General features: G+C 39.2%; 3 protein-coding genes across 3 annotated transcripts; 2 read left to right on the forward strand and 1 right to left on the reverse strand.

Annotated features, from left to right (window-relative positions):
* Positions 1-1,954: 1,954 nt before the first annotated feature.
* On the forward strand, positions 1,955-7,534 carry LOC139477430 (sulfotransferase 1C2-like). The gene is made up of 5 exons (XM_071259998.1): positions 1,955-2,114; positions 3,068-3,391; positions 5,912-6,015; positions 6,383-6,545; positions 7,345-7,534. Exons 1-5 carry the CDS (start codon positions 1,955-1,957, stop codon positions 7,470-7,472), a joined length of 879 nt encoding a protein of 292 aa, XP_071116099.1. The 3' UTR covers positions 7,473-7,534.
* A 1,485-nt stretch (positions 7,535-9,019) lies between these two features.
* Positions 9,020-13,125, reverse strand: LOC139477329 (mitochondrial fission process protein 1-like). The gene is made up of 4 exons (XM_071259881.1): positions 13,065-13,125; positions 12,659-12,778; positions 11,871-11,998; positions 9,020-11,093 (listed from the first exon to the last, which is right to left on the reverse strand). Exons 1-4 carry the CDS (start codon positions 13,123-13,125, stop codon positions 10,761-10,763), a joined length of 642 nt encoding a protein of 213 aa, XP_071115982.1. The 3' UTR covers positions 9,020-10,760.
* Positions 13,069-15,139, forward strand: LOC139477427 (uncharacterized). Its single transcript, XM_071259996.1, has 2 exons — positions 13,069-13,339; positions 14,621-15,139. Exons 1-2 carry the CDS (start codon positions 13,187-13,189, stop codon positions 14,861-14,863), a joined length of 396 nt encoding a protein of 131 aa, XP_071116097.1. The 5' UTR covers positions 13,069-13,186; the 3' UTR covers positions 14,864-15,139.
* Positions 15,140-15,692: the final 553 nt, after the last annotated feature.

Genomic DNA, 15,692 nt, shown 5'->3' on the forward strand with positions numbered 1-15,692 from the left:
ACCCATATCAGTCCGCGGAGCTATTTATGCAACCTCATGGAAAGTTTATCAAAATAAAAGATGTCGTCATTTATTCGATGACGTCGGCCTTTTCAACTGTTAATGGAAGACCTCGGGCTTATGCAAATGATAATGCCCTGAAAAATAGCGTTACCCTTATCTTATTGAATGGAAATACAAGCTACTCGAGGATGATATTTTACATGAGACCCTAAACCTCTTGTACACCGGTTAGTATTTAGGTCATTTATTATCAGGTCGATGCGACCTAAGTCTTGCTGCAACACTCCTGGTAAGTACACACTCCAATTACACGACCGAGGCAGGCCGCTGTGCAGGTCGCGTCGTGTGTTGACAGCACACTGTTCAGTGATATTTGAGATTAATTTCAATAGAGGGAAGGGAAAATACAGAAACTGCATACCGGAAGGTTTCTGGGCCTAGATCAAAGGTCAGGATGAAGTGAGGTGAGGTGAAATGGGATTAACGCCGCGTCCAAGATTATTGCACTTATATAGCGACGTGCATGCACGTGTGTGTGTGTGTGTGTGGCTGCTTGGATGCCGATTTATAGTGCTAGCCCACTGAGATGCCATGCCGCAGTAAACATGAATACCCCACTCAGACACAGTATAATGACTCCGAGCCGACCAGTCCTTATATTAGTCCCTTACTGGGAACTACAAGTACCATCTTTTAACGTCTTTTGGTATGACGTGGCCGGGGGTCGAACCCCGGACCTTCCGCTCTCCGGGCGGACGCTCTACCACTAGACCACGGGGGCAGTCAAGGTCAGGATGAAACTTACTGTCAGGACTAAACTAAATGCGCATGATGTTAATCACTGGATTGTCTGGTCAAGATTGCCAGACCACCGCCATATAGTACGGTGTTAAACAAACAAACAAAAGCAACTTCTACTTCAGCTTCGACTGATGCAAAAGAAGAACTTCAGCTGTGGCAGGTGAACACCTGATGGGAATCGAACCTGAGTCTTGGGCGTGGTGGGCAGAGTTGCGTCCCTTGGACATACCAGAAACCTATGATTGTGGGTTCGAATCCTGGTTCGACCCGATTATGTTTCTAGGTTTGTGAGCACCTTACCCGTGATCGTTGGTTTCACTGAAGTGGTAAACGTCTGAGACCTGCATCACTTTTCTCCCGCGTTAAGCTGATATAACTGGAATACTGTTAAAAGCGGCGTTAAAACACAACTCACTCACTCACTCACTACGGCGTGGCGCACTAACGATTTTATCACTAAGCAAGTTCAATATCTGGATTAAAAGCGATTCCTTGCACAAATACAGTGAAGATAACATTACACTCATTTGACCATCGATAAACTGGACAATTAGTAGGTTTGATAATACCTATTTTGCTATTTATACTTCTAAGTCGCTTCGCTAAAAGATCAAAGGCGCCGACTGTATCTTATCCAGCGATATAAGATAGCTAACTGGAGATTCGAACATGCGCTCGTAACTTGATGACGTCGTAAATTGGACGACGTTATTTTTTAGAGGGAAGTGTATATGGTGAGTTGTTCCCCATAGATGTAGCTGGACAGTGTAGATGAACGCAATTGCTGAACGATCGCATCCAAAAGTGGGAGAGATATAACACATGGTATTAGGAGATAAGGTACAGATAATGGACGTGAGGATTGCGATAATGTGCGGGAAATACCAAACTAACCCACCTGTTCGTAAAAATGGACTTGTCCGACATTTCCGAGGTCGGATTCTGTTCAGGGAGTCATTATTATTAAAATTTGGGTAAATAATTTTAAAGCTTTTATGCAGATATATCATATAAGAAATAAACGACTCGTGGTCGTTGTTTATTTCGTAGGTATGAGGAGGAAGGTAGGATGTACAAACAGATCACCTCTGTGGTCTGATTTTCCCAAAAGCATTCTCAGAGGCTGCAGGCGTGCATATTTCAGCTGAAGATGACGACAGTGAAGATCCCGGATGGAGGGGGAAGTACTCTCACACTGCTGGAAGTGGACGGCCATTATTACCCAAACTCATCTGCTGACGTCATCAGGGGTATACGTGACGTCATGATCAGAGATGATGACGTATTGATTTGTGCATACCCTAAAAGTGGTAAATATGACAGGGGGGAGATTGTTAGGGAGGGAACATCATCACTTTACTCTAATTTGATCGCCTAAGACATAAATGCTACACAAGAACTACATTTTCTGTACTTATATTTACTTATATTTTTCAATTTTCACGTTACATTTTATGAAAGCTTCACAGAGAAAGGACTTTCAGAATATTCCGTCATTGGATGTGTACTTGTAACATATATATAGTCAGCGTCATTATTTTGGGGTCACAAAGATAATGAAAGATGGAGCGTCGCATTTTCAACTTAAAAGAGTGCAGTTCAGTTCCTTCTGCAAAGAACAACTTCATTCCCACACTGACTGTTAATTGTCATACATGTACTACATGTGCATGGGATAAACATCTGGTTGCGTTTAGGCGTGTGTTTTGGGTAGTTCTTTCCACCACCTTCAATCATGCACTTTTGCGTTTCCTTCATTGTCGTTTTTTTGTCCATATTTCAGCAACCCACGCTTGTCTTAAAAGGCGACTACGCTTGACGTAAGAGGCGACTAACGGGATCGGGTGGTCAGGCTCGCTGACTTGGTTGATGCATGTCATCGTAACTCAATTGCGGGGATCGATGCTCATGATGTCAATCACTGGATTGTCTGGTCCAGACTCGACTATTTACAGACCGCCGTTATATAGCTGGAATCTTGCTGAGTGCGACGTTAAACAACAAAAAAACATCATTGTCATTTTAAGAAAGAAAAAACAGAAACTTCACTGAAGTCAGCCAATTGTTCCGACTACGTAATGTTATCAATATGTGACGTCATGAACAGTGGATGACGTCATATCGTGTTGTTTTAACTAGTAAGCTGACTAATCAGCACCGAGAATAGCCTAAAAGTAAAACTGTGCAAATATCGGAAATATATTGCACTCTTTTCGGTAATATCCGCTGTATATAATCTCCCAAGATTGGCTCTCATTCACAGGCACACACTGGCTATGGGAAATAACCCGCTTACTACTGGCGGGAAATACAGACGGGGAAATACGAGAGAAGGATGAGCTCCACTTGGAATTCGTAGCAAATGACGTCATGGAGAAGTTTCCATCGCCGCGAATTTTGAATACGCACGTGCTGTTCCATCAGCTGCCGCGGGTAGTGCTGGAGAAGAAATGTAAAATTATCTCCCTTGCCAGGAACCCGAAAGATGTGTCAGTGTCGTTCTACCATCACCATAAGAATCTACCGATGTACTATCAATATGAAGGAACGTGGGAGAATTATCTCCCCTTATTCCTGGAAGGCAAAGGTAACTTACAGTTATACTCACATTATGTGTCGTTTTAAGCTCGTTGACTGAGGGAATACACAATTAAAACGAACTGTGAAGTAATGCCGATCCCATTCTAAACATTGTATACTACTCAAGGTTTGCTAAGGATCACCACATTGAAAGGCAATGCGTCAAATTGTGTGCATCTGTTGAAATAGTCAAAGACAATATTGCGTGAAGACATGTATATGAACAAAAGTCCATTGACATGTGAAGAAGAAAGGAGAGTTTAGCATCTCTTATAAATAGATTTTTCCGGCACGAGTGTTCTGATTGGTCAATGAGTATCGCGAAGGGGGTAACGTCGCGGTAAAATTGTAGCTATTGCGAGGTATGGTGCAATACTGGGGAACGCCCGGCGCTATAACCATAGCAAAGTCCTGTCTCTCGGAGGAGAGTGCACAGTGTAAGGCTTAGGTAAACAGAAAGTAAGACTAGGTCACATAGTTGGACTGTAGTTAGTTCGATAAGCTTTGGAATTTTTAATAATTATTATTAAAACAAACTTAAAGTAAGCGTATAGTATAAATATTTATTATATACTTCAGTGTGAAAGACTGATTTTTCTGAAGTTGAGAAAAGTGATATTTTCATTGCAGTGAACATAAACTTGAAATGTCACTGCAGTGAGCATAACACTTTGACCGAACTATTGTCATACAAGAGTAACCTCCCCTTACATTGTCTCCCTTTATCGTAAGTGTCTCGCCCGTACACAAACTGTTGACGTCCTTATCACGTTAGTTCCACATAGGCAAGGCAAAATAATGATATTTATGGAGTTAACATAACTTCTTGCCGTTTGTTATTCTCTCGAAAATGTTTCGTTATAAACTGTAAATTTCTCAATCAACTATTCGAAACTGTTAGTTTTACCATGTTCACCAAGTGCCATTTTTGTTACTTGACTAGCGTGTATTCTTTCGCTTCCAACTGCGGTTTCCTAGTTTTGAAGATTTTTTTTAAAAGTTGATTTTGTTTATAATCATATCTAAATGTATGATAAAGAATGTTGGTGATCCTTAATATTTTTTAATACTTTTGTTTATATTGTTTAAGATTTTGCTAACACGAAACTACTTTTTAAGTCGCAAATACAAGAGGTGGTGAACCGTCCTTGTCTGTTAGGTGGGAAATAAACTTAGCAGACGTGTCTCACACACGTATATCTCCAGGTATATTTAACCTGCCACCTGCCACTCGGTCAATAAACTTGAAGGCATGAATACAATAATAATATTTATTTCCACCATATATATATGATACTAGTCACGGATTGAGACATTTCCTGATAGTACCTTACAGTCAAATGTCACAACATTATTCAGTGTCTATCTTGGTCACTATGGTCCTCATTGGCCGGATCACTGACAGTCTTCAGCCTCAGACAATTCCATCTGAAATATAATATCTTTGACAATGGGCTTCATCCACACGTAGTTGATAGGACATCTGGATGTGTATCAGGGTGCATAGATCTCACCTTTTTCCAGAACAGGTTTAAAGAGGGGTCAAAGAGAGGTCCATAACTAAAGTGACCCGTGGAGATCCGGGGTAGAATAGGTATTCACCAACCCATACTGGCTGTAAAAGGCGACTGTGCTTGTCGTAGCAGGCGACTAACAGGATCGGGTGGCCAGACTCACTGACTTGGTTGATGCATGACATCGTGTCCCAACAATCTCATTGTAATAGATCTTAGTTCTCGCTATCGCTAAGCAAAAAGATCTGAGGCCATCCCATTACGGGTCACGTCAGAACGACCATTCATGCAACCATTCAGAACGTCACTTACCAGATCACGAAAGTGACAGACGGAATTTGTTTTCTAATCATGCAACCACGATAAATTTACAGAGGGTATTCCGAACGACAGTTAGGGGTTTTATGATTATATCCATTTCATCTAGGCCATCTGTTAACCATTCCAGAATGTTCTTTGTATCAGTTTTAATTTTTTTTAATCGAGAATACGTCAAAGTATGTTTCGAACCGTAGTCGCCAGTTTGAAACTAGTGTCGTAAAGCTCGAGAAAGCTGCCATCTGATTGGCTATTGTCGATTTCTTGACAGTCATGTTAAGCGGTAGCGAAAACTAAGATCTGATTTTAATGAGATTGTGTATCCCAATTGCGCGGATCGATGCTCATGATGTCAATCACTGGATTGTCTGGTCCAGACTCGATTATTTTCCAGACCGCCGTCACATAGTTGGAATATTGCTGAGTGCGGCGTAACACAACCAACCAACCAACCAATCCTATCTTTAGCCTGGGAATCGGCCTCTTCTGATGGCTTAGCAACAATGTGCACAGGTGGGAGGTTGTTGACCAATTGAGATGATTCCTTTTTCTTCTTCTTTTATTTTGAGAGATTTTACGTTCGCTTTCCGACATGATACGTATTTCGCACACGATTCTTGAACTGGCAGCCCTTTTTTCGTTGCTGAGCTCCGTACATGAACGGATTGTAACAAACAGTGTCCTTCACCTTGCAGTTGACTTTGGCTCTTGGTTCACGTACATGAAGAATTGGGAGAAAGAGATGAAGAACCATCCAGAGTTACCGTTCTTGACCGTCTTGTACGAGGATTTGAAAGAGGTATTAATTATCTCCGTTCTCACTTCGTCTTGTGATCAGACAGAATTATTGATGGTCTGATTTTAACAAATTTTGAATTTGTCCTGGCATCCAATTTTCAAAAGATCTCCTGAGTCACATCAGTGCATATAGCTGGAACAACCATTTTAGTTTGGGATTGTCACATAGAATGCATGACCATGGATGATCAAGAGCTTAATATTATATTGATGTGTCACTCTTTCCAAACAACAAAAATCTCTTTGAAACATTGGCATACGGAACCAGATAAACATATCATGGTATCAAGCGTTCGGCATCCGGTGTACCAAAAAGGTGTCGGCAACCTCTTTTCAGAACGTTTTACCTGAAACGTCTTTCCTTTCAGGACTCTTTGTCAGTGATTAGGAAGATGGCGGAGTTTCTAGGGGTTGAGAGATCGGAGGAGTTCTACGAGAAAGTGTCGGAAAGGACAAGCTTCAGTCATATGCAGGCCACCAAGGGGAGACTACTCAAGGAACATGGAGGAACTTCAATAGTGTACAGGAAAGGTGGAAATCAACTCCTCAAGCAAGCTTTGTGTGTGTTTGTTTGTTGTTTAATGCTGCACTCAGCAATATTCCAGCTTTCTGTGCTCTGTCTGTAAATAATCGAGTCTGGACGAGACAATCTATTGTAAATGCCATCATGAGAATCGATCCACGTTGTTGAGATAGGTTGACATCCTAACAAACAAGTCCCAGGGCCTGACACCCGATACATTTAATTCGTTATCTTTATATATTAAAAAATAAAACATTGAGCACCAGTTAAATATGAGACAAAATATTTGAGCTCCTAAGCTTTAAAACAACACTTATCTCAAACCAAACAAGCATTGGCTGTCTGGGACCATATTCCTACCCGGAATCCCAACCAGTTTGAGGCGATGTATGTGTTGGCAAAACCAGAAAGCAACAAGAGAGCATAAGGGATCGCCCATTTAATATTTGCAGGTCTGAATGAATTATCTGCATTCTACATACGTTCTCTGCTTTATGTTGGAAAACACAGTAAACTACGTTTATAACGAACACGCTTATAACGAACTTTTTTGCTGTACATATACTGTATACATGCTTATAACGAACTAGGGTTATAACGAACTAGAATAAGAGCTCCCTATGAGTTCGTTATAGCCGTAGTTTACTGTAAGCCGTGCTTCAGTATGACGAGAAGACAGTATCACCACAAGACGAGCCTACCCCCAGTACGCATGTGGGGGAGTCATGGTTCTGTTCAATCTGTTGATAAGCGTCTATTTCTTACTTTCAGAATATATTGTTATACTATCGTGTGTCATTTATGCAGGTGAAGTGGGAGACTGGAAGAATCACTTCACTGTGGACCAGAGTGAGATGTTTGACGAACTGTACAGGGAAGAGATGGACGGAAGCAGCTTTAACTTCAGATATTCCATAAATGACTCCGTCCCTTAGGCGCTGTACGGAGTTGTGTTTCTCAGGCGTGCCAGAATTCTATGTAAAAACATGGACTGAGTATGTATAATAGATTTCTACAAATCTTTGAGTATATAAAATTCTATCGGTAAATCAATGTTGTTTTATGCCTTAGTCAGCATCACAGAGAGAGACAGTTTATTCAGTATCCCCTCAAGCTTCAAGTCCAATTTGTGGTCATGTAATATAATTACGATAAATCAAAGCTTTACCCCGATTCTGGTCTGTCAGCACCATCCTACCCGTGGGTTTCTACAAAGTGGAAAGCGCCTATATATGATCTGCGTTACACGGGCTTCTGGATGAACCTGATACGCCGTGATGCAACTGAAACCCTTCTCAAGCGAGGAACCGAACTCACTCACCCATCAGACCCGTGGGGATCCGAGATAGAATAAGTCTTCACCAACCCATGCTTGGCGTAAAAGACGACTACGCTTGTCGTCAGAGGCGACTAACGGATCGGGTGGTCAGGCTCGCTGACTTGGTTGATGCAAGTCATCGATCCCAATTGCGTGGATTGTCTTCACGTCAGCACTTTGATTAAAAAAACATGAAAAGATTGGGAAAATATATGTCAACGCCCAGTTGAGGGTACACATATGCTCTGCTATTCTTGCAATCGACCAAAATCTGCAGGCAGTTTTACGAATCAGATGTCGATTTTGCATAGACTAGTTAGTCCAGCCAAAACAAAACCAAGTTGGGTAAGGGTGGAAACTAGACTTCAATAGTCAGTTAACTCTCTTGGCTTGGGAAGATGGGCCCCCGTGAAGATCACAGTTAGAATACTTCAGCAACCCATGCTTGTCATAAAAGGTGACAAACGGGATCAGGTGATCACTCACTAACTGGGCTGTTATGATATTCCAATTGTGCAGGCCAATGCTCATGATGTCAATCATTGGATTGCCTGGTCCAGATTGGATTATTTACAGACCACGGTGAACTAACTGGAATGTTGCTGAGTGAGGCAAACAAACAAACAAAAAGATCATTGGCCATCCATGTTCAAAAAGTGTTTGAAATAATTTTAAAACCCAACAACACAGTCAGGTAGATGACCCAAAGTGTTGCCTGCCCATCTTCAAAATTAACTGCCCGCGCAGGCATTATAAATACTGAACTATCGCACAAACTAAGAGACAAATCAAGTCTTCATTCAGATGAAATAGTGGAAACAGTTACTTGAGAATTTACAAGGAAACATAATATAAAATAAAAAACAAAAAAACAAAAACAAATAATAAAACTGAATACAAAAGTAGTCTTAAATTTTTTGTGCCAGATAGTTGGGTAGGTGGAGGAAAATTTCATTCAGCCTGACAGCAAAGGTTCCTGCCTAGGGCAGGCGGGCAGGCGGGCAGGCAGTCATTTCGGACATGGTGTTCCCATGATCGTTGAAAGAAATGAAATAAAGCAACACTGGTAATACATGATACAGAAACAACATATACTGACTTTATTGTAAGGAAATAAATCGCTGCAAGATGACAGACTCAAAAGATCATCTACATGGTGCTGTTTGTAAAGGATAATGAAAGATCATTAAACCCTGAGATCATGTGGAAACAAATCCTGAGGTTACACTTCACTACCAAACTTGCAATTTATTTACCAATAACTAAATGAAAAAAAAGTTATTATTAAGAAACAACACATTTTCCTTTCATTTGAATGGTCATAATGGGCGTCAGCTGAGTTATTATTTAAACTGAAAGGGACACAAAAAATACCAAGAACTTGTTTGTCATTTCGTTGAGTCTAACCTGAGGTTATTTTTGGCCTTGGAAGTAATTTTGCATCCAAATAGTGTAAATTGTTGAAAAACTTAAAACCATAATTTCTGCAGATTTGGAAAAAAGATAAACAAGATATTGATTTGTTGTGGCTTAAGAACTTGATTTTTTTCAATTTTGGCATGATGTATTTGTGAAGACGCAGTTGTACCGCATGACTCCCACCTTGTCTAAAGGTAGAAATACCCCCCACGTGGCAACAAGAACATTTCAACGGCGTTTCATGAATACTTCTTGGGGGTAGTTTGCTGGTCTGTATGCATTGCTGACATCAGTGTATGTTTAAATGCTACATATACATATATCTGAGTAAAAACATGGACTGAGTTTATATAATAGATTTCTACAAATCTTTGAGCATATAAAATTCTCTTGGTAAGTAAATGTTGTTTTATGCCACAGTCAGCAACAAAGAGAGAGAGAGTTTATTCAGTATCCAAGAATAAACTGTCTTCAAGGCCAAGAGTACAATTTGTTGTCATAAAACATAATTCCATAGTGGTATGTGGAAGTATTACGTAAGTTTTAAATACAAAATATATATCAATAAATACACCTGTATATTTGGTATTATATTTCTGCTTTACAAGAATCTGGCAAATTTCTTTATATATAAATAGCAATACCTCTTACATTAACATTCTGGGATATCAGGGAGACAAATGTCTGTCGCATGGATACCGATGAAAATAACGAGGAATTACACATTCCTGCATTTTTGCCCAATTCGCCTGCCATGGGCACTTAGTTTAGAACCCGAGATAAATCCCTGCTAACAATGAACATCATCACACCAGAAGTGGACATGGGTCGAGCGGGACGCACCTGCGGTTATCACCTAGCAAGATATGGGAGTTTCTGTCCAATGTTGGACGTCCCATACTGGAGGTTTCTGTCAACCTATGTCCAAGAGATACTTGGCAGGAACAGTTTAACTATTAAAGGGCTGTTTTCGTCAAGACACTTCCATATATGGCCTGTGTTGATTCTGTTTTATTTCTGACCGGCCATGTGTTACAGAGTACGGTCATGTCTGAAGTCCGCAACATTCAGCGGTCAAAGTGCCCTGTAACTGAGACACGACAACCCAGTAGGACAGCGTAAACAAGTATCCACAACACATGGTGGCCTTTCAATCCTCAACTAAATCCTCACTAACTGTAATCATGTTGCACATAAACAGATAAAGAAAATGTTGTGGATCATTGTTAGTGAGTGTTACTTGTCTTACATCAATCTTTTACTTTTGTATCTTGTACAGACATCTATAACCCAATGCTGACCATGCCTGCGATCTACACAACATCTACTTACCATGTTGCAGGAAATGCTGTACCACAAATGGTAACATGGATCATACAAATTCTAAAATTTACCTCTTTTTGCCATTATCATGCAAACAACATCTACAATCAAAGTCCCTCTTTCATACACAATAAAATGCAGAAGTGTCTCATTTTGGAGAAGGTCAAGATCCTGATTCCGAATCTTCACAGTTACCATGTGGGTCACTTGATACAGGATAATAGGGTCGAATAACTTTGTCCATGAGGTGATCGACAGATCTGTCTATCGGAGAAATGATGAAAGGGATGCAGACTAGTCCTATGCCTGTGGTTGTCCATTTCCTCACACTGCATGGGAGGCTGGAAGTTTTCTTCAAGAGGACGTTAGACAGGGCACAGATTCTGTTGATTGTCAGACCAGGAATAGCGACGGATGCCAAACCCTGCCAGACCAAGGTGTCGCCCACTGACACAGAAACCTGAGTTCTCTTTTCATCCGGACCATTGAAGGACTTCTGAAGGCAGAACAGTAATAATGTTTAATTCTGAAATATAGTTTAATAGTTCAGTCTGTGCCAAATACTTTTGAGTCTACTTGCCCGAACATGGATCTTAACATCATTTTCATTAGATTTTAGTGTATTCATATGGACTATTAACAGAATTTTACTAGACTCAGGCTTCAGACTAGTGACTAAAATCGATATTTTAACCCTTAATAAAATCATATTATGTAATGTTGTATTAATTGTGAATTAATACCCAAGTTTTTATAAATTATGGACCTACAACAAGAAAATTCTTCTTGTTCTAAAACTCTGTACAGTCTAATAAAATCAAGCTATTGAAATCATGATCAAGAAGGTGGTCTATTGACTAGATAAAGATTGAATTTATATAGTTGTTCCTTAAGCAGAAGTGACTGCCTTATCATGTTCATAATTTAATGCAAATACAAAATATTCAAAACAATAACACACATTAACAGAAACTCAGTCCTTCTACCCTAGGAATGAGTGAGAAGGGTATTAGGCCACTTTCTTTTAAGTATCACAGCTAAACCAAAAATGGGTTGCACACATGTGTGAAAAAACAAACTCTGGCTTTCCGCTTTAAAAACAAACATTCCAACCACTAGTTGAGGAATAAATACCATTATTCATTTAATAACAACTTTGCCTATAGATATGGATTGTCCATGAGTTAGTTATTGCCGAAATTGAATGAGTAGAAAAACTACTGGGTATTGAAATCAACCCTTTAAGGAAACTCAAAATACTGGTGTGGTTAACCTGTGAAGTGAGGTATCCCTTGTGTATGGAGTCTGCCACCACATATCCAGATGCTGTCAGGTAGGACAACCGCACCCAGTTCACGTGGATCAGGGCACGGAAAGATTCACCTACCTCATTGGCATAGCCTGCAAGAAAACATTACTTGTATTAGTCCATTTCTCAGGAAAACAATATTTTGCCGGTCTTTAACCTTGAACACTTCTAGCCAAAAATTATCCAAAGAGTAAAGTGTCCATCGATTTTTACAACTCACTTACGTATAAAAAATACATTCTTGTAAAAACACAAAACATTCTAGTTCTCTACATGAATCGGTTATATGTTTATTAAATCTGCATGATAAAGTATTATTAAACATATAATGGAGGTCTAATACACTGGATAATAGACATGATAGAGGGTGACAATGTACATTCTACTCCATTTTCATAATTAATTACTAATTCCACACATAAATCAAGAACAATACTTTGTTCATTTGGTAACTCATGTGGGTCTACGTGATTTATTTTTACATTTTATCAATATCAGTCTATAGAATAATCCTAATTCTTTATGTTTAACGCTTCAAATTTGATACAATTTACTGATATGAAAGACTATAATAAATATATCAGTCTGTTGGTGTTTCTGTATGGCAATGGCCAAACTGTACTTAAAACTACATAGAGAGTGTCCTTGCGCGAAAACAGAGGACCTAGATCAAATGGTAAATGGAGGCTACCTTATCTGAAAAAATGGCAGATACGACATTCTCGCTACAAATAAAATATGTTTTCACATACCAAAATATCTTATCAAAGTATGTTTAAATATGTCATGTTCTCTTTCACGATTACGATCGTCGGAATCCGTCGTTACTTTCCACGTGCATAAATCTATAATAAATTTCGTGCAGACGATTCCTGAAGGTCAATCCAAATAATAAGATATTCTTAACAACTGGTTTCAGGCGTAATATTTTCTTAAATCCCATATACTTCATCGGCATGGCATTAATGCGAATTATGTGACAATAATATTCCGAAGATTAATAGAAAATATTTGTGATTGACTTTGAACAATGAAACCGTCATCTGCTTTAATTATCTTTAACGCTGAATTTCAAACATTATTAGTTATGTTTCAGGTAACTTGAAGGTAACTCCATGTCAGCGCGTGCCTCTTCAACGGAAGTGCTGTCAGACAAACGGTGTCCAATGTAAACATCCTCATCATCTGGCGATGTGATGTAGTTGCTGCAGCCGTGCATGTCGCTGTGTTTTTGTCAGTATAGACTGGTGGTGACATGACAACACGAACTGTTAAACGCAATGGATAAACCAAAAGCATTTGAGATAGACTTTGGCGAGCCTGAGCGAAAACTGAGACCACCACCACAACGACTTACACGAGTAAACGTCAAACCCTCGCTTACACGTGAACAAATAGAAGAAAAACAGACTCAAGCTGAACTTAGAAGAAAGGTAAATGGCCTTATATTAAGGAAATAGGTACGATGCAAGGAAATGACTATGTGATCAATGTAATATGATTAATTACAAGTATATATTGGTTAAACTTTGTTGAACACTTGATACAACGAGCATCGCAAAGACTTGTATGTATTTGTGCTTGTGGGAGTTTTTGTAACCCCGTGTTATGGGTTTTCGGACGCTTAAGAAACATTCTTAGATTTCTCTCTAATCACATGAACAACTGTAAAACATCCCGTTCACTTAAAAAAGACAACTTTCTCTTAAAAACAAACCATCATCTGATTATTTAAGATGTCTGTGTGATGCTACATAATGTCCGAAAAACGATTTCCGACAATATAAAAATTGCCATCTCCCTGAATATGACTCTTACCAGGTACTTGTATACCTTTTCAACAGTCTCCCCAACCACAAGTGTAAAAACCACGAATGAGGCCTCCTAACATTTTAAAAGTACAGTATTCGACGTAATAAGCGCCTCGCGATATTTGCTAATATATTGGCTAGTGAACAATCCCAATAAGCACCCCTTCCGATTGACTTATTTATTCACGTATAATACCTAATCGTGTTATATGCACAATTAAATTCTGGAAAAATATATTTGTCATATATAAACATTTCAGACTGTCAGCATAAACCACAAGATTTATCTTTCAACTCTCTTTTTTTTTCACCAAAATAATATTCTAATAAGAGCCCCCTATTTCTAATTTTGAGAGCGGGGTACGTCGAATACGGTATATGTGCCATTTATATATGCTCCTCCCTGATCATGCTAATGTTTTTGGTTTCACACTGCACCTAATTCCCTTGATGTTGACATGCCCTCTTGTACACACTAGTCTATGTTTTAATTAATAGCTTCTGCAACCTGCTAGGAAAATGTGCGTCAGAAAAAAACCTTGGCATCCAGAGGGTAAATACTTTATGATGGATCTGAAGTATATTTTCTCTATAACTCCAAGCAATCATCAACCGCAAATACGATTGGGGATACTGACATTGAATATTTACCACCAGCCAGTTGGACCACCAGTCTCAGAGTTACTGGTCCTGAGGTTTATTTGCATGTTTGTTCGGACCAGCATTTTTGTTGAGCATTTGTCAACATTGTAATGGAATTCTCCCAAATCAAAAACAGAAATGGACTTCAGCACAGCAGAATAACAATACCAGAAAAATTCTTTTGTCACGCGAGAGCTGATATTATATTTGAATTGTAAATTGAATGTTGCACCTCTAATGTGAATTCTTGTTGATTTACAGCAACAAGAGCAGTTCATGATCGAGCGTGTGCGCAAGACACGCGAGGAATGCATAAAACTTGACAAGAAAGTTCAGAAACTGATGGACCAAGATGCCAAACGACGGGGTTTACCTGGGTCAGAAGGTGTGAAAATCATGTCAAGCAGAGAAGCAAAGAAAACCGCAATATCAGTGGTTAAAGAGTTTGCCAATATATCCAGCAAAATCTCATCAAGTACGGACACTGTTGACAAGCCTACGTGAGTCAGAATGTACAAGAATCCGTCTTTTTAAGGCCTGTGGAAGGGACATTGGGAAACAGCTGTTAATTTGTCCCCAAACTGGGAGCTTTACTTTACTAAAGTCCTTATTTTCTTTTGCAGATATTTTAGCATTGTATTCATTATAACAATGTAAATATAAGTATCTATGCCATCAATAACAAATAAGCCACCTTTGTAAAACTGAAACTTTATTACTTCTATTGAGAATTTGAGATTGCCTTAATAAATCTTTTCAATTGTCCTTGATACTTGCGCTTTGTACCAAGTCCAATCTGTGATATATTTCTCGTCATTTTCATTCCATGTTTTTTATGTGATCTTTGTCAATAAATCCACATAAATATATTTTTCTGTGTTTAATGCTGCACTCAGCAGTATTACAGCTATATGACAGTGGTTTGTAAATAATCGAGTTTGGACCAGACAATCCAGTGATTGACATCATGAGCATCATTCCAAGCAATTGGGATACGATGACATGCATCAACAAGTCAGTGAGCCTTACCACCTGATCCCGTTAGTCACCTCTTACGACAAGTAGTCGACTTACGGCAAACATGTTTTTTGTGGAGACCTATTCTATCCCGGATTTTCAGATGAAGTAAATATTCAAGATGTACAGGTATAATATAATGTTGTTGCTGCTATATAGATGTAACTGTCATTGTTGAGATCAATTGCAATATCACAACCAATCGTAAAATGAATGGGAGTGTGTGCTGCAATCTGATTGGTAAAATAACCAGGGCCCACTTGCACAAAGCGATCTTAGCGCTACGACTATTGTTAGCCTATGTTAATGTATAGGA

Source organism: Haliotis cracherodii, unplaced genomic scaffold (assembly GCF_022045235.1).
Source record: "Haliotis cracherodii isolate W230 unplaced genomic scaffold, xgHalCrac1.p SCAF_33, whole genome shotgun sequence".
Lineage (NCBI taxonomy): Eukaryota > Metazoa > Mollusca > Gastropoda > Lepetellida > Haliotidae > Haliotis > Haliotis cracherodii.